This window comes from Crassostrea angulata, chromosome 9, assembly GCF_025612915.1.
Source record: "Crassostrea angulata isolate pt1a10 chromosome 9, ASM2561291v2, whole genome shotgun sequence".
In the NCBI taxonomy this organism is placed as follows: Eukaryota; Metazoa; Mollusca; class Bivalvia; order Ostreida; family Ostreidae; genus Magallana; species Magallana angulata.
In genome coordinates, this window is record NC_069119.1 from 6,433,100 (window position 1) to 6,452,244 (window position 19,145).

The window sequence follows — 19,145 nt, forward strand, 5'->3', positions numbered from 1 at the left end:
GACTGCATACTTGGGTGAAGAAAATTACTGCATGTAAACCAGGTTTTATTCACACACAAAATATCATGTGCAAAAATTTTTCGCAAGATTCACAGTGTTTCGTCATGAGTATTTCTTGCTGCAAACCTGTCAATAGTGAAATAAAGTCACCATGAATAAAAATTAGTTTACAGTAGTAATTTCCATGGCAACACTGCTGCTGTGAGGAACCACTGCTTCAGTGTTGTATGGATATCAATCATATCATTAACCTTGACACAAGGTTGTTATTGTCTGTATCCTTCCTGACAGCCTGCACTGTGGTTTTCTTGATTTCATATCTATAAACTGTGCTGTGATTCTGATGTTACATGTTAATGCTCCACCTCGAATTCACATGCTCTGATTATTGTCTTGATACTGCACATCATCAGAAACTTTTATCAAAACTTCACATGCACGTTCTGTCGCAATATAAATTAAAGGATAAACCTGAGAAATCAAATCGGAACAGAACGAATTGAACAGATAGAACAGCGCAGCGTTTTATTTGTATCAGAGTGACATTTAGTGCTCTGTTCATCAGTCTTTAGGGCTATAATGGTTCCTGCTCTTTGGACAATGAATGGCGCAGTGAAGTGGCATTTACGATGCAGCATTCACAGCTCTTTGACAAGCTCTGGTAGATTACTCAACATCACTAAAAGACATTCATTTCAAGAAGATGCATGGATTCTTTGATACAGATCAGCCTTTTACATGTTTAGGAGTTCCTTTTATTGGCTTAAGAAAGAAGAATGGGGTTTTGAATGTGCTGGGTTTTGAATGTGCGGTGTGGATTTTAATGTTTAGAATATAAAAATATTTCACTTCTATGGCTGATTAATGTTTTAATAAGAAAAGATAAAATTGTTTATTGTTAAGAGAGAGAAAGAGAGAGAGAGAGAGAGAGAGAGAGTGAGAGAGAGAGAGAGAGAGAGAGAGAGATGAATGGACAGAGGATGGATAGACAGATGGATGGATGGACACAAATATAAGTGATCAAAAATGAAAGAAGGAGGGTCATTGACACTACAAGTTTGGTTTTATGTGAAACATAGAAGCTGTTCCTTCTTCTTTGAGTGTTTTGGAGTGATTGACAATTAAGTCTGAGAGATCTCTATCGGCGGAAATATTGACGTGTTTACATTTTTCATAAAGAAGCCTCTATCAGATCATATTTTTGGTCGTAAAAAAACAAAACTGTCATTTCTCATGCATAAAAATCTGGGTCTGGGAGACATTTTATTATACATGGGTTAGTTGATTTCATAAAGAGGATAATATTTTTTAACATACAGTCTCGTCAGTTCAGTTCAGTTCTGCCGTCTGCTGCATGTCACAGAATTTGGTAACGACCTTATGACGTTACTGTAATCAAATAACCATTAGTTAAAAATGAGGTTACGATATTAACATGTAAAGTTTTGCCCATTAAATATCATAAGGTCACATACATTACAGCTGCATTGCAAGGTTTTCAAAAACTGATCTATGTAGGGGTCATAAATGTTTTTGACATTTACCATGAAGACAGACCTCATGCACTTATGATACAGATGATAAGAACCATGCAGGTCCCTTAATAACAAGACTTCAATCCTCAAATGTCATAGATGTCAATTATATAATTATAAAAGATGCCAAATATACTCAGTTCATTCCAACAAACTTGCACATTTTGTCATATTTAATGAAATAATTAATTGTGCAAATAAAACTCATGACCAAAATTATTCAATATTGCATTATCTTAATGTTTATTTTGCTAGTTAAATTACATAAAACATAAATTCAGCTACTGAATATAATACTGTTAATTTAACACGCTGTTTAAGTCAATAGATTATTACTGGGTATATTTAAACAATAAAATGCTTTCTTTGGTAATTCTTTCGGGATATGAAGGTGGCAACATTGCAGAAAAAATACATAATCTGCGTTAAATATGTTAGCTCTCCTGTGAGACTGAGTCTGACATCATCATGATTATTTCGTGCAGTCTGTGATTTTTCTTGGGTCACTGTAGGTTTCGACCAATCGATAGAGGGTCTGGCGTATCAATTTCAGTCCTGTTAGTTTCAGCCGCTGTAGATTTTGACCAATTGATAAACAGGGCGTGTAGATATCACTCTGTCTGACTGTTTCTATAGAGCTTTGTAATATGTTCTACGGTGCCACCATTGTGGCGGGCACAGCAAGAATTACACATACCTTGCATCATTGTCAACTTAGTTTTATTTAGTTATCAACATAAGTCAAAGAAGTTTTAGAGAGAGAGAGAGAGAGAGAGAGAGAGATTATTATATAATATTTCTAAGTTTAAAAAAAGATTCTTACAAAATACATAGACTTTTTCCCCCTAAAACTGTTCTTTACTTTTGGAGAGAATCGATCAGTCTGTAAAATAAATTCCTGTTTCATAATTTTTTTTTATTTGTTTATTTTTTGCATTCTTATTACATAGATTATCGGTGCCCCGGTCCCTGTTTGCATCGTAGATCATGTGCGTAAATACTGCATAAAGTACTATTTATGATATGGGCCTAAAATGGCCCCCTAAAATGAACATTGTCATTTTACTGTAATTCTTTGTTTTCTTTGTACAGATATATATGTGATGTATTTACATTATGTTCATTTTGATTCAAGTGCCCACAATTTAGAAATGTGATATCATATAGACAACATTTTCCTGCCGTTTTTGCTTTTTAGCATAAACAGCTTGTTTTCAAGCAGTTTTTCTGTCAGAAAACATAGAGCGCATGCTTGAACAAACAAAATATTTTAATCAGAGATGTAACTAGCCAAGACTAATAACTGACAAAAAAATTTTCCTTGTTCAAGCATGCACTCCATTTCCCATTCGTAAAAAGATTTAAAAAATGTCAATTTTCGACTTATTTTGATTGAGTTATAGAAATAGCGTCACTTCTGACGTCATGTACTGCAAGTAAATGCAAATCAAATAGGTTTTACAGGATAAAGCTTTTCCATTCAGTCAACTGAATGTGGACTGAAAGGTCTGGGAAGAGGGTCACTTAATGGAAGAGCTATGTCATTCATTTATCCTCCAGTTACCTTTCAGTCACATTTCAGTTTACTGAATGGCACAGTTTCATCCTGTGGTTGCATTTACCTTTGATATCTCGAATATTCGGATATCTCGAAGTTTTTTTAAACAGTCCCATCTAGTTCGAGATAACAAAGTTTGACTCTAGCATATGGTCCTTTATATAGTCTCAACATATAAAACTACAATTGAATTGGCATTTTATTGGCATGTTAGTAATTTCTAGAAAGGATATGTATCAACACTTTGATTAAGTTTTGATTGATAAAGTCAATTTTTATGACTAGTACCGGTACGTTCTAATATATATCTATATTTATCACAGGTAATTTTAGTAGTTATTGTAGGTAAATGCATTTGGATCTCAGTTTAATATGATTATGATCCTTTTTTCACAGGTAGCCGTTTCCTCTGTAGTGTGCTGTTTGCACCTGTAAAGAATGAGCAGGGAGAAATCATTATGTTCATTATTAACTATGAAGACATCACCGATGCTCCCCTGCGGAATGAACTGGCCAAAAATTTTAAAAATAGTAAGTATCATTAAACGTAGTCTGATTTAAACCACCCCCTTCTTCTTACACTTGTCAGGGTACGGAGAAGGGGGATGGTTTTTATCTAACTGATTCAAAAAAAAAAAACCCAATGAAAATGATAGAACATACAAAAAAAACCCCAATGTACACAAATAAAAATGATAAAAAAACAACCTTGTGAACCATTTGTAGAAGAAATACAAATGAACTCAGTAACTCGGTCAAACCTGATGTTTTGTATCATCTATAAACATCTGGTGCAATTCATTCTTAACACCAAATGTTTCAAAATCCAAGTAAATCTTATGATCTGTTGCAATGTCTTCCTAACAGAACCAGGCAGCAGAATCCGGCTATATACCTAGTTTATTCGAATCACTACGAAATGTTACAGAATTATAGTAAATGTCACACATGAACACTATATATAAGCTTCAATGTAAGAACCTTAAGAGAATTATACATGGCTTAGAACAATGCTAATTCCTCTCTCTCTCTCTCTCTCTCTCTCTCTCTCTCTCTCTCTCTCTCTCTCTCTCAGAATTATAAGAGACTGAGCAGTCAGCATTAGTAAAAGTCAGAAAGGATACATGCAGGGTTTAGTTTTCTCTCTGTCTCTGTCTTTCTCTGTCTCTCTCTCTCTGTCTGTCTCTCTCTCTCAATCAAAAGAGAGACTGAGCAGTCAGCATTAGTAAAAGTCAGAAAGGATACATGCAGGGTTTAGTCTCTCTCTCTCTCTCTCTCTCTCTCTCTCTCTCTCTCTCTCTCTGTCTCTCTCTCTCTCAATCAAAAGAGAGACTGAGCAGTCAGCATTAGTAAAAGTCAGAAAGGTTACATACAGGTTTTAGTTTTCTTTGTATATAATCAAGATCTTGAGCGTCTGTTGCATTAAGTGTAGAATTAGACACAGCCATGGTGAGATTTGTGTATTACAGTTCCGTGAGGCGATTGGCAGGCCAGACACCAGGGATAAATATTGTTAATGAAGTATGAACTGCAGGGATCGCGGTGTTTAGCAGGTGTTGATGGGTCTGTTAAATGGGTGTGAAGATTCTGGCCCAGTGTCAGGTTTCTACTGTTACAGTCAGACAAACTCAAACACAGAAGGTTAATGTTTTATGTTTAAATGTTTTCGTGGGCAAATTGTTTGTGTTCAAGAAAATATGGTTTTGTTTTTTTGTTTTCAAAAAGAGGGTAGTCTTGTGAAAACTACTGTATAAAGGGAAATATTTGCCCCTGTTTTATTTTCACCCCTTTCGCCCTCGTTGTCATTGGGTGAATTTAAGACTGGGCGAATTCCAATGTCTCAGATCATCTCATGGAAAACACAAATGTGTCTTGGTGAATTCAAGATGGGGCAAAACTGTTTGCAATGTGTTGAAGGGTAAAAAATTACACAGGCGAAAATAACCAAGTATACCGTATATTTGTTACAGATAAATGATATTGTTACAGATAAACGATATTGTTGTGCTGTTGTTTTCCATTTTTATATGTACATGTATGATGTAGACAAAATATTAACTTTTTGTGAACAGAGGATTTTTTTTGGTGTTTGCATTTAGAATATTGGGGTTATCAAAGAATTAGTATTGATTTTATAAACATTTGTTACAGTAAATAAATGTTTGGAAAAATTCAAAATTTATCCCTGATAAATAACTGGACACTTGGTTACAATACTGAAACTGTCTTTACCCCAATACAGAAACTGTCTTTACCCCAATACAGAAACTGTCTTTACCCCAATACAGAAATTGTTTTTACTCCAATACAGAAACTGTTTTTACTCAAAAACAATAACTTTCAACAATGAATAGGCTTATAAGTAATGTCACTCTGATTCAGGTATGCAAGTAATACTATGGGAACAACATTGAGAATCCTAATAAGGGACTCCAAAATTTAAAGCAGATCGATTCTCTTATAATATGGACACCTTGGTCCGTATTCAACCTGTGCAATATAATAAAGCATTAAAAATATTTGTTCTCACTAAAATTTGTTTGAAAAGAAAAGCATTTGAATTGTTAGCATTGCTGTACATCAAGGCATATGAGGCCAGTCCAGATTTTAGGACCCGCCGCTCCGTCTCTGCGGATTATCGGTGGATTGGTGTCTGGTGCAGGGAATCAAATCCGAGTGAATCAGACGGTGTAATGTACTGTTTTATCAGATCCGCTGTTCAGGTGTTTAATAAAGGGGCCGGCAATGGCACATAACTCAACCAGTGATGAGATTTGACCTCTTGACATTATTTTGAACAAAAGGCTCTCTGAAATCAATTCTGTGTTAGATGTTTCCAAAAAAATTAGAACTTTTAATTTAGTACAATATATATAATATTATCAAAACAAAAATTATATGGTTAAGTGAAGTTTGTTGAAGAGACATTTTATTGTCTTAATTGTTTATAAATAAAGAAAGTAATAAGATAAATAAAATGAAAAGTTATGAGATAAAAATCCAATTTGAAAGTATAAAAAATCACATAAAGGCAACCCTAGCTAATATCCTTTAATATATATTACAGAATATGGATTAAACATTTGCTGATTTTGTGAATTGAAATTTTAACAGATTGATTAAAAAAGAAAGGAGTTTATAAATTCCAATTTCTATGAAAACTATGGGCTAAGATTGATGTTAAACCTAAAATTAACTTTGGATAGCCTATTTGGTGAAGTAAAGATATTATGTTCATGCACGATGGCTAATGTTAAAACTTTGCAATTGTACTTGATGATTTTCTTTTGTAAGTGAATTTTGTTGTATAGGTAATTTAATATAATTTGAAAACATCCTTAGTTCTGTATGAATACAGTAAAACATGCTTATAACGAAGTCCCAGGGACAGGTAATTTTACTTCGTTATAATCGTAATTCGTTATATCGGTCAAGTTTACAACATGTAATAAAGTCACGGGGAATGAAAATCAGTTCGATGTAAGCGTCAATTCATTAAAAGTGTGTTCGCTATAACCATGTTTTACTGTACATGTGACTTGTTTCAGATTGCTGTGCTGGATCATCCTCTGGTAATACTTCGTCAATAATTTCCCACACTTAGTTATTAATCTCTGTGTCTACCATACGTCTGCCTTAATAATTCACAATGATCTAATTTTTAATATTTTGCAATCATTGTAATATCTTCCCCCAAAAAAGAGAAATTGTGTTGCTTATTGTGTTCTTTATTAAGATTTTCAAACAAACAAAAAACCAAAAAGTTGTGCTAACAATAAAATGACATTTTTGCCAAACTTACTTCATTTGAATAACAAAACAAACAACCAGGATACTGTATCAAAGCTTGTCTCTAAATCCTCTCTTTGAGACAGCTAGCCCATAACTTACCTATGCAATATGGGACTGAAGTTAAATTTACAGGTCAAATTCATTCATAAGAGTTTATGGTTAAATGCTTAAGAACTTAGTATTTCAATTAACATCCCCATCAAAAGCTGATGAATGAAGAAGATAATTGAATGTTTTTCACTTTTTTCATTGCTATCATTGGAGATGAGATAAAGGGGAAAAACTCTTGCTGAATAAGTTGCCTTTGGCTAAAATATAAGGGACTGCAGTGAGTTTTAGTATTCAACAGTCTCTTAATTAATTACTGGAAAATGTATACTAATTGTTACATGTATATTCATCAAGATATGCTTAGTTTATTACTTGTACAAATGTACATGAAGATATTTCCATAGAGCAAGAACAGAAGGCAGAGTATACTGAAGTAAAGCGGTGTGTTTATGTCTAGCAATTGATCATGGCAGACGTGAGGGTTTTATTGCCCTGACTGGGATTGTTATTGCCCTGACTGGGATTGTTACTGCAGCTTTAACACTGTGATACAATGTCAGTGTGTCAGCTCTGTTCAGTGTGGGGAACCATTATTGTTTCTTAATGAAATAGTACAGTTTAAGGTCCCTCACTAAATGAAATAGTACAGTTTAAGGTGCCTCACTAAATGAAATAGTACAGTTTAAGGTCCCTCACTAAATAATCATCCTTATACATCTGTTTGTACGATAGTCCTCACTAATAATTGTCTGTTAATGCATTTACTAGTATATGTGAATAAGACAGTATAATTTCACTAAAATCCTCACAGTCTTTCCTAATAGATCTTCATTAATGCTGTAAACGAGCTGTATTTAGTGCGACATACAATATTTGGCAGAAATTGATTCTTCAATAGTTATATTTAGTAAGCATGGATTTGATTTAGTGTATTTCTGAATGTACCTATTCTTAAACATATATTTATGACCTTTAGCAATGAATGTAGCTGATTTAGCAGAAGTTGCTTAATTAATTGTGTGACCAAAAACACTAAATAGCATACACAGCCAAAAGTAATACATTTACAATTACAGTAGTCCCCACATCTGACTATGAATCAATTCTCTACTATTTGTCTGCATTTTTCAGGTCGACATCGCAGCTTCAAACTTCGCCTGCCCTCCATTCGCCGCGACATCACGTGTAGAAATAAGTGTATCAATGGCAAGGATCCAGAGGATCCCAGGGAAAGGGAAGACCACTCAGGCTCCCAGCAGCCGACTCCAAGGAGCTCCCTACCCCCAAACTCACCCCTCACCTCAGCCCGGACTGGGGAGGGTCAGAAAGAGATGGGTATCCCCCGACGGGCCTCATCCATGGAGGCCCTGGATAAACAAGGGGTGGGGAAATCTGAGTCGCAGAACTCTGTGGGTAAGTATTAGAGGCTGTGTCATCTATCTACTGTGTGTGAGTTAGTCAAATACTGTAAATTCCTTATTTTACGCAAGTACTTAATTCTGTGATTCCACTTTTGTATCAAGTCGCAAGAAGATAAAATTGCGAGCAACAATTTTTTGTCATAATTTACTATAGTTCAAAACTGCCTAAAAATGAAAGCGAGAATTTAAAATCTGCGACTTGGGTTGCTCCTCGTGATTTTACGCAAATATTAATTCCTCACATGAATCTACAGTAGTTTTCATACTTTTACAGGTTATATTGTTTACTGATCAGTTGACCTGGAATGAGTAAATTATTTGGATAGATATCCCAGAAATCTTGTAGGAATACATCCAAGAATAGATATCCCAGTAATCTTGTAATATAATATCTGAGGATGGATATCCTAGAAATTTTTTAGTGAGACATCAAAGGATAGATATCCCTTATATAAATAATCAAGAACTCTTCTTTAAAGTGTCTCAAAACTTTGCAGTTACATTTTAGAACAATTCCAGAAAGACTGGGACACCATATATTAAGTACATATAATTCCACAATGCTAAAAGTAGTCCAGAATTTTATAATAGGGGGCTCACAAATTGTAAAGAGGTGTCCAGTTGTCACTGGGTAAGAACTGCAAAAATATGATAGATTAAGGATTCAACATAACAATAATGATGTCTGATTCAAATGCTTTAAATTTGAATTATGATCAAATTACAAAAATAATTTTGCTCATATTTATTAAAAGTACATGTAGGTTATGTGCATGAAATTAGATGCTGCTTTCTTTGGAGTCTTAGATAAGGCTTTTAGTGATAGCAAAGCTACAGTAGAATAGATTATGTAGGATTGGAAACTCTCCTAGTCTAAATATTTCCAGTTTCTATACTAACAATGTTACTGGACTGTAGGATTAAACTGGTTCTGGGCTGGCTTTTTGACTGGTTCCTCTTTCTGAATATTTATATAGTCTTTCAAAGAAGTATTTTGAGTTAAAGCAGTTAAAATTAAAAAAAAAAAAAAAAATTTCATTCTTTTATACTATATGTACCTAATTAGCATTTATGCAGTAGCCGTTAGAAAAACCTCAACAGGATATTTAACAACAAATCACCAATCAATTTCTGAATGAAGTCAATATTGCTGGTCAACTTTGCAGATGGACTTAGTATTGATTGAAAACCAGCAACCAAAACATTCAGGAACCAACTCCATTTCATTGCAGACACTTATGAAACCTAGTTGGGTTTTTTTTTAATAAATTCTATATATGAAGTCTAAACTTTTGGTACATTTGATAGGATTGTGAGTGAAGATGAGGTTGCTATGTTGATTTGGTTCTTGGTTCTAAACATGAAGAAGGACTTTGTACATAAACGTCAAGGAACCTTAACTTTAAGATGAAAAATATGAAAGTTTTGAAGGAAACAGCTGTGCAATTGTCCTGAAATTAGCATCAGAAGTACATATTTAGTTTGCAGGTCTTTTGGAGTAAGATTCCATAAAATGTTGGGCCAAGAAAGATCCACACAATGGCAGCATCCTTCAATAAGAAAGTAGAGACCTGTATTTGCATCAGTTGACATCTTGCTGACTTATGGAGGTTGAATAGTCAACAAATTAACCATCAGATCTTCCTATCATTTCAAGATAATGATTTGTTTAGCGATAAACTATTACTTAGTGAAGAAAAGATCCATATATTTTACCTTTTAAATTTGGGTATTTTAGTATATTTTTAGCTCTTCTTCTAGGGAGATCAATGGAGTCTAAAAATGGCCACAACCATCGAACCCTCTTAATTAATGTATCTTTTTCAAGGAAGTGATTGAATTTGAAAACCTAAAACTAATAGACATAATTCTGGATGGTCAGTAGTTTTTTGATATAATTAGTTTTGCAGTGTGTGATGTTGAAACAGGTTCAGAGTCTGAGACATGAAGTAAAGGGAATGTCCATTCTAAGGAATTAGCAAACCATAATTTGGCTGCTTTTTTGTGAAAATAAACATGTTTTTTTTGCAGATGGTAGTCGCCGAAAACTTCGCCGCCCTAGAGCTAATACAATTTGTTCATGTGAGTAAGGACAGACCCCCCCCCCCCCCCTTACCCGTACCCTCACCCAACATGTTGCCCCCCTAAAACCTAACTCCAGTGTTACACATTGCAGACACAGCCTGTTTTTTGACTCCTAGTTAAAAGAGTACCTGTTTTATAGAGAGTGCAAGGAGATTTGCAAAGAGTATTGAATATTATGAAGATTAAAGAAAGATAACTCTTGTTCAGCATATTTTAGAGTACACTAAATTCAGAGTTATAATCCTTGATTAAAATATGAATAATTTACATAAATTACTATTGGTTTTAATGATAATATTATTCTATAAAATGTAAATTAAAAACAAAACAATCTCATTTTACCTCTTATTTTTAAAAGATAAAAAATGTTATTTTATATTTCTTTGTATTTCTCCTAAATTATGCATTTTGATGCATCCATTGAATACATGCACAACTATATTACGACAACAGTACAGGTTAATTGACCATGGTTTCTATATCAACCAGGTATATTTAACTTTTACAGTTTGGTTTTCATGTTTTCTCTATAGCAATCAACAAAGTATGTATGCAAAATCTGATCTTGAGTGATTATATATATCAGATGAGGAAAATATTGCTATTTTGTGCATAATGTTCTAATACTACTCATATAGTTCTGTTTCATGGTGCATGGGTGCATTTGATTTACTGTCACTTGCATTAATTAATATATATGTAAGTAGTTTTACTTATACTCAACAACTTATTTTTCCATGCCTTGAATTTTTTCCTCAACACATGTTTAAAGTGAGGTAACTCTTGTAGGACAAATTTATACTTTATATTCAAACAAAAAAAAACAAACAAGAATTTTCTCAAGTTTGATATCGTTCCATCACTATTTTCTATTGTCCAACCAAGAAGGATTTAAACAATAGGATATGATTCACTCACAAAAGGATAATTACTTAAGCTTAATTAAGGATTAATGCACAATATATAACAGGATAATTAATGCATAATGCCACAAGATTGATTAATGATATGAAAGAACAAAATAATTTTCAGGATAAATGTAACTTTAATTCCTTTAACATGATACATACAACAAAAATTGCCCCCCCCCCCCTTTTCTGTAGTCGTCCCCCCCCCCCCCCCCCCCCCCCCCCAATTCCTATCTACTCTGAAGACCCACCAAATGGATGACTTCTATATCTCAATTTCCAAGATATCCAAAAATTGTGGACTTTTTTATTCCCCCTCAAAAAAGCAAAAAAACCTATGACTCAATCACCATGCATCTTCTTTCAGATCATTTAGTCGAAATGTTATGCCATCCTTGAAAAAAAGATGTTTGTTTGCCATTCTAGACCAACCCATGAAAATTTACCCATCACAAGATATTTTCTTTTTTAAAAGATTTAAATCAAATTATTTGCATGCAGTACTAATTAATTTTCGTTCAATTTTGTCAAACTGAATAGCAATTACTCTATACCTACCGAACTATGAACATTAAACAGGAAGGCAAACAAACAATTTTTTTTTCGAAGGTTGAATTTCTAGCTTCCAGAATTAATATGTGTTCTTCATTTCCTTTATGAGACTTTTCCTCTGTCCCAGGGTTTTCTTTTGAAATTAGGTGACTGAATTCTACATGCATTATTGCAGCATTGAACTAATTCTGTGATTTATGGAATAATGGGATATATATACGTAATATACATGTACATTTAAATTCTCTTCTTCAGGCTTTTGAATTGCATTTTGTATATCTCTCTGATCTTATATATTGCAATTAATTAATCCATATCTTAAAAATTTTTATTCCATAACGTAACTTAAGGTTTATGAAGTTTTTATTTGAAATGAACTCTCAGTATCTTGAAAATTATAACTATATCTATTGTATACTGAATAAGGAAAATTATATAATTATAGATAAGGGACATGCAATTTAATTGAATCTCATCTACTCAATGCTAAAATAATCTTTTAAATTGCAAAAATATAACTCATATTTCTTTACATTGAATTGCTTTAATAATTATTTTGGCAAAATATGCAATGCTAATAAATACCTGTATATAAATATAATTATATATATACAGTTGAACTTCCATATCTCCAACACCGATATCTCGAAGACAATGGATATGTCGAAAAGATTTTTAAGTCCCAACCACCTATTTTTTAAGTATTTTACCCTCGATATCTTGAATACTCTGATATCTTGACGTTCGAGATAACGAAGTTTGACTGTATATTATTAATTAGATATACTGAATGTACTTGTGGCAAAGTATAAGGATATTCAGATTACTTGGAGACTTAATGTAAGGACATAATTTTGTTAATACTGTAAAAGTGGTCATTTATGTTAGTGGCTATGTACTGTAAAAGTGGTCATTTATGTTAGTGGCTATGTACTCGTTTTCTATATGGTCTAACACATGGGAATTAAATACTGTAAACCAACTTTTATTCGCGACAACTTTATTTCACGATTTACTCATGCAAAAATGGTTCACATTGACTAATGTTCGCGATCAAGCCATATCCAGATCCGTTTTGTTATAACAACCAGACGACAATTCACGGCGAGAAATATTTGCGACGACGAGGCCCTCGCGAACCCCGCAAAAATTTCTGGCATGCGAATAAAAGTTGGTTAACAGTATTAAATACACTGATGTGTGATTTACCACACTAAAGTTTTGAGATTTTTACCATACGCATGGGGTTATTTTATGTGGTTCTAAGTTAATCGCTTAATTAGTGTAAATTTCTTCCACACATAAATGACCACTTTTACAGTAATAAGATGTCGCAGGGTCTTGTATGAATAAATAACGCTGGTACTGATTTCAGCTACATGTATTCACTGGTTCTTTATTTCGAGGATTGTATATTATCAAATAAAACCTATAAGTACAAACACACTCACACTCACAATTCATACGCAACATCGCACGGTAATTTAGAATATTTGAATAAAATGAATTAAAAGTAATTTACAATTAATATATTTCAATTACAAGGTAAACGGAAGCTTACCAGGTATCCAGAACTATGAGTTAACAAAATATATGAAATATCTTGTACAGGTAAGGTAAAGATACACTTCACTGTGTCTACCATGAAGGTAAAAGTCGTGGGGTTGGGGAATTGGCGGGATTTTTGCTATTTATAGTGAGTTAGTAAAGTCATGCATATTAATGAATTCAGTCGTAAACTTCTATTGGTCAGCTGTAGTATAGTAGTAAAGAATAAACACGTGGTCAACATACACCTGTAAACAAAATCCTCACGTGACTAACCCAAAACTCATTCATACGTTCACTCATTCATCTCTCATACACGCTCCATTGGCAATGCGCGCCAAATATAAATATGCAAAGTATGAAACTTTTATATGACAACTGCGACATTCTCCCCTGCTTGGGAAAATGGCTCCTGACATTTTAAACACAATACAAACACGAAAATTAAACAAGACCTTATTAAAACACTTCTATGACATTCTCCCCTGCAAAATTCAAACATAGTACACCTCTGATGTTACTTGATGAGAGACCCAGTCTCCATACCTGTCTGGGGGTTTTATCTGTCTCCGTGGTCGAACATAAGTACTATCAAATGATACATTCCTATTCAAGGATGATGGAGTACAAGTATCAGCAGGGCTGTAAAAAGTACTTTTCTCAAAATTATTGGCTGTACCATGTATAACACTGGAAGCTGAGTTTTGAACAGTGTCATGACCTACCCTTCTCTGTGGAATCACATATGCATGATCACTGTCAGAAGACTCAGAATCTGAAGATGAATCAGAATCATATAACACCATTTGGTTTGGACTAGGGGTCTCATCAGATTCATGTACCTGCTCTATACCTGGGTTGGGCTTAACACTTTTGTTGGACTGAGACTGCTCTACATCTGAGAAATTGGGGATGTATGAAATGGGTAATAACATATTTCTGTGGAGAACTTTTGTTTTCCCCTGACCATATTCTTTCTTAACTCTAAACACTGGAATTTCTGAATTGGGCTGACTGACAACTATGTACGGGTCTCTGGCCCACTTATCAGCCAGTTTTTGCTTACCTTTTAGACCTACGTTGCGTATTAATACTCGGTCTCCAACACGCACAGAAGTCTCGCGAACTTTTCTGTCGAAACGATGCTTATGCCGAACAGCACTATTGTCAGCTTCACGAGAAGCAATCTTATATGCAAATTCTAATCGTTTTTCAAGTTTCTTTGCATAATTGTCATAACTGTTGGATTTTTCAGTATTGTCGTTATCGAGACATAAATACGCGTCAATCGACAACCGCGGGTGTCTACCAAACATTAAATAGAAAGGGGTATAGCCGGTGCTGTCATGTTTGGTTGCATTGTATGCATGGACGAGACTACTTACATGGGATTTCCAATCCTCTTTCTGTTTGTTGTTTAAGGTACCGATCATATGGATAAGTGTCTGGTTAAACCGCTCAACCATACCATTTCCCATCGGATGGTAGGGAGTAGTGCGAGACTGCTGCACTCCAGCTAACTTGCATAGCTCTTTGATAACATGACTGGTGAAATTTCTGCCCTGGTCACTGTGAAGTCTAGTAGGAAAGCCATTGTGTACTATAAATTCTTCAAAAAGTATTTTAGCAGTAGTTTTAGCAGTTTGGTTTCTAGTAGGAAAAGCTTGAGCATACCTAGTGAAGTGATCTGTTATTACTAAAATATTTTCATAACCACCTTTGCTCTTTTCAAGTGACAAAAAATCAATGCATACTAAATCTAAAGCTTGATAAGATTTGATGTTGACAAGTTCTGATGAAAATTTTTCAGGAGTTTTAAACTTCACACATCTGTCACAATTTCTAATTCTTTCACCTATATCTTGTTCTAGACCAGGCCAGTAGAACCTCTCTCTGATGAGATGTAGAGTTCTATCTCTGCCAAAATGTCCCAAGTTGGTATGGAGGAGCTTGAAAACAATATCTCTGTAATGTACTGGTAAAACAAGTTGTTTGACATTATTATTATTCAACACAGATTTTCTATACAATACACCGTTCTGTAAATACAACTTGTCAGATTCCCTGAAATATTTACAAACATCTGCAGATTCAGATTTTAGTTCTGTGCTTGAGGGTAGATAATCTCCCTGTAACAGATCAATAACCCTTCTAATTGTTTTGTCTCTATGCTGTTCTTTGGCCCAATTGACATCAGATAGTAAACATGTATCTTCTATCTGAACTGTTTCATTATTTTGGACTAAAGAAGAAGGGGAATGTGCATTTCTGTCTGCATTGCTATGAACAAGTGCACTTACCGAATTACAAGTTGGTGTAAATGTTGGAAGAAATATGTTTTCCAGATAAGGACAATTGCTTCTGTCTATGGTGCAGGCACTACAGATGGAACTGACAACATCAGGAGTGACCTCCATTATGTCCTGTGGTCGTCTAGATAAACCATCAGCATCTGCATTGTGCGCACCTTTACGGTAGCGAAGAGAGAAGTTGTAGTTGCTCAATGAAGCTAACCATCTATGGCCGGTTGCGTCAAGTTTGGCTGAGGTGAGAACATATGTGAGTGGGTTGTTGTCGGTAACAACTTCAAATGAATTTCCATACAGGTATTCATGAAATTTTTCTGTCACTGCCCACTTCAGGGAAAGGAATTCCAATTTGTGTGCTGGATAGTTCCGCTCACTGTTCTTCAGTCCTCGACTGGCATAGGCGATGACTCTCTTCTGGCCATTCTGTAATTGGTAAAGGACAGCTCCAAGTCCTTGTGAAGAAGCATCTGTATGGAGAACAAATGGAACATCAAAGTCAGCGTAAGCTAAAATTGGTGGGGAAGACAGTCTCTCCTTAATAAGCTGAAAAGCTTCTTCTTCTTCCTGACCCCATTTCCAGTCTGGTGGCTTGCCTTTAGGCTTCCCTTTCTGTGTAGAGTGACCTTTCAAAAGGTCATTCAAAGGTTTGACTATCTTTGAGTAGTTTTGTACATACCTTCGATAATATCCTGCAAAGCCCAGAAAGGTCCTCAGAGTCTTAATGTTGTAGGGTACTGGCCAAGTTGTGATGGCCTTGGTCTTCTCAGGATCAGTAGCTACTCCTACATCACTTACCACATGACCAAGATAGGTAACACTTTTCTTTAAGAACTCACATTTCTTAGCTTTAAGTTTTAGACAATGTTTTTCAAGTCTTTCAAATACAGCTGTCAGTCTGTCAAGATGTTCGTCAAATGTCTTTGAAAAGATTAAGATGTCATCCAAAAATACTAAACAGTCTCTAAGGTTTAACTCACCCATACAGCGTTCCATAAGTCGTTGAAAAGTTGCTGGGGCATTGGTGAGGCCAAATCCCATTCTGTTACACTCAAAATGTCCAATACCACTTACTGAAAAGGCTGTCTTTTCTTTGTCTTCTTCCTCTAATTCTACCTGCCAATAAGAGCTGGTCAAATCTAACTTTGAAAAATATTTTGATCCAACAAGTCGGTCAATGGTGTCATCTATCCTAGGGAGATTGTAAGCATCTTTGATGGTCCTTGAATTGAGCTTTCTATAGTCAATGCAGAAGCGAAGGCTACCATCCTTCTTCCTTACCAAGACAATGTTGGAAGAATATGGACTCTGTGAGGGACGAATAGCCTCTACATCTAACATCTCTTGCACATGCTGACGTACCTCGGCAAACATTCCAGGTGGTATTCGTCTGTAAGGTTCCTTGAATGGAGTGTTGTCGGTCAGTTTGATGCTATGCTTCAGCAGATTGGTCTTCCCAATGTCTGTGGGGCCATCTGAAAACAAGTGCGTCCAGTGGGAAAGAAATTCCCTTGTTTTACTTACTTGATCTGGGGTAAGATGATCCTCTGCAATTGTGATGTCCAAATCCTTCAGTGACACTTTGGGCTTCTTTCCTGCTTCTGATGAGTCAGGAGTCCATGTATCTACTATTTTAACTCCATGTACAGAACATAATAATGATCTAGGAGGGATTCGCACAACAGAAGCAGACAAATTGCACACAAGAACAGGGATTGTAACTGAATTTCTACCCTTTCCAAGGGGAACAACTCTTGGACAGACTACAATACTTCCAGATAAAGTAGTATCTGTCTGTTCAGTTAAAGCATAGTCAATATTGTGAACATTTCTTACAATACCTCTGATCACCTTGGTCTCATTTGGAGCAATCTGAACAGTGTGATTGTTTGCTGCCTTAACTGGTGTTTCATCACACATACTGTCAAAAGCAAGCTTCCATTCATCTGGTACATCTATCTCGGGGAACTGCGAGTCGTCGTAAACATCCCTACAAATACGAATAAAATTAGTACCAATAATGACAGGAACACTTTTTGAATAGTTTGTTTGTGGTACCACAAGAGCAGGAATACAGTGTGTACCGTTATGTAGACATGGTACACATATGTCTAATTCAATGTATCCTCTGTAGGGTAATTCACCCCCATTAGCACTATGTACACTTAATCCAAATTCTGTAATACTGAAAAGTTCTGGCTTTGGGTGTAATGAATTATAAAATTCTTCTGATATACAAGTAACAACTGAGCCAGAGTCAATAAGTGCTTTTGTCTTTACTCCAGAAACAATGATGTCTGATTCGTTAGAACCACCAACTAGTCTGTCCAACAAATTTCCATTTTGTGGTTTTGTTGAGTAAGGGCTTTTCTTGAATTTATCTCCTGTTCGCCCTGCAACAGAAGATGAAACTAGTTTAAAGGTTTACCTCTTTGGTTGTTACTATAACCTCTGTTATTACCAGACTGTTGTCGGAAACTTCCTCTTCCTCGAAAACGCTGGTCACTTTTCCTGTAGCCATAGGAATTGCCCCTATTTCCACTAAAGGAATTCTGAGTTTGTGTCTGAAAAGAATCTCTATTAGCATTAGATAAATTCTCATGATCTTGTTCCAACCTACTCATTCGTGCATCAAGTTTTTTCATCTGACCAAGTAATTCAGTAAGTTGCTCTTTCAAATCAAAGTTTGACACATGATCTTCAATTTCAGTACACACAGTATTGCTCTGAACAGGCTTTGTGGTTTCTATTTTCAAGTTTTTCTCTTCATGTTCAATCTGTCTAATTTCTCTTAAAAGAGAATGAAAATCTTTCACAGTTTCATATTTGTTTCGTGTTGCATTTCTTAACTCATGATTTCTTAATCCTGACCAAAACTTTGATCGTAACATTGCATCCTTTGCAACCTCATCAATGTGTCCAAATCTAATTGCTCTAGAAACTGTTTGTTCTAATCTTGACCCAAAAGTAACAATACTCTCACCTTCTCTTTGGTAATCACTGTAGAAACTCTGCATAATGTTTTCTGCAGTGTAGACGTTTCCGTAAAAGTCATCAAGTTTCTGAAGAATGATGTCAACTGTCGCTGTTTCTCCGAGAGGAATCAGCATCTCCCTGGCAGTACCTTTCAAAGAGCTTCTAACAGACTGTAAAATAACACTTTCAGGATACTGAGTTTTTAAACATCTAACTTCATATGACCACACGTCAAAACTTACTTCACCCTTTTGAATTTGTTCTCCACTAAATGTAGGGAGTTTTACAGGGGTTGGGTTGGGGTTCTGGTATGTAGAGAGATTCACAGGGTTTGAATTGGGGTTCTGATATAGAGCAGATGTATTAAGTAACCCAGGGGTTGGTAAGGATACTCTAGGTGAAAAGGACTATGT

General features: G+C 35.1%; 1 protein-coding gene across 9 annotated transcripts in view; it reads left to right on the top strand.

The window, feature by feature from the left end:
• The window catches only part of LOC128162703 (potassium voltage-gated channel unc-103-like), a 59,523-nt gene that overhangs the window by 24,215 nt on the left and 16,163 nt on the right, over positions 1 to 19,145 (top strand). For 5 of the 9 annotated variants that reach the window (XM_052825978.1, XM_052825977.1, XM_052825983.1 and 2 more), the window contains exons 3-6: positions 3,490 to 3,624; positions 6,642 to 6,665; positions 8,068 to 8,349; positions 10,389 to 10,439. In XM_052825978.1, the coding sequence (XP_052681938.1) occupies positions 3,490 to 3,624; positions 6,642 to 6,665; positions 8,068 to 8,349; positions 10,389 to 10,439 (492 nt within the window). The remainder of the gene's footprint in view (positions 1 to 3,489; positions 3,625 to 6,641; positions 6,666 to 8,067; positions 8,350 to 10,388; positions 10,440 to 19,145) is intronic. The other 4 variants (XM_052825985.1, XM_052825981.1, XM_052825980.1 and 1 more) reach the window with 3 other exon arrangements.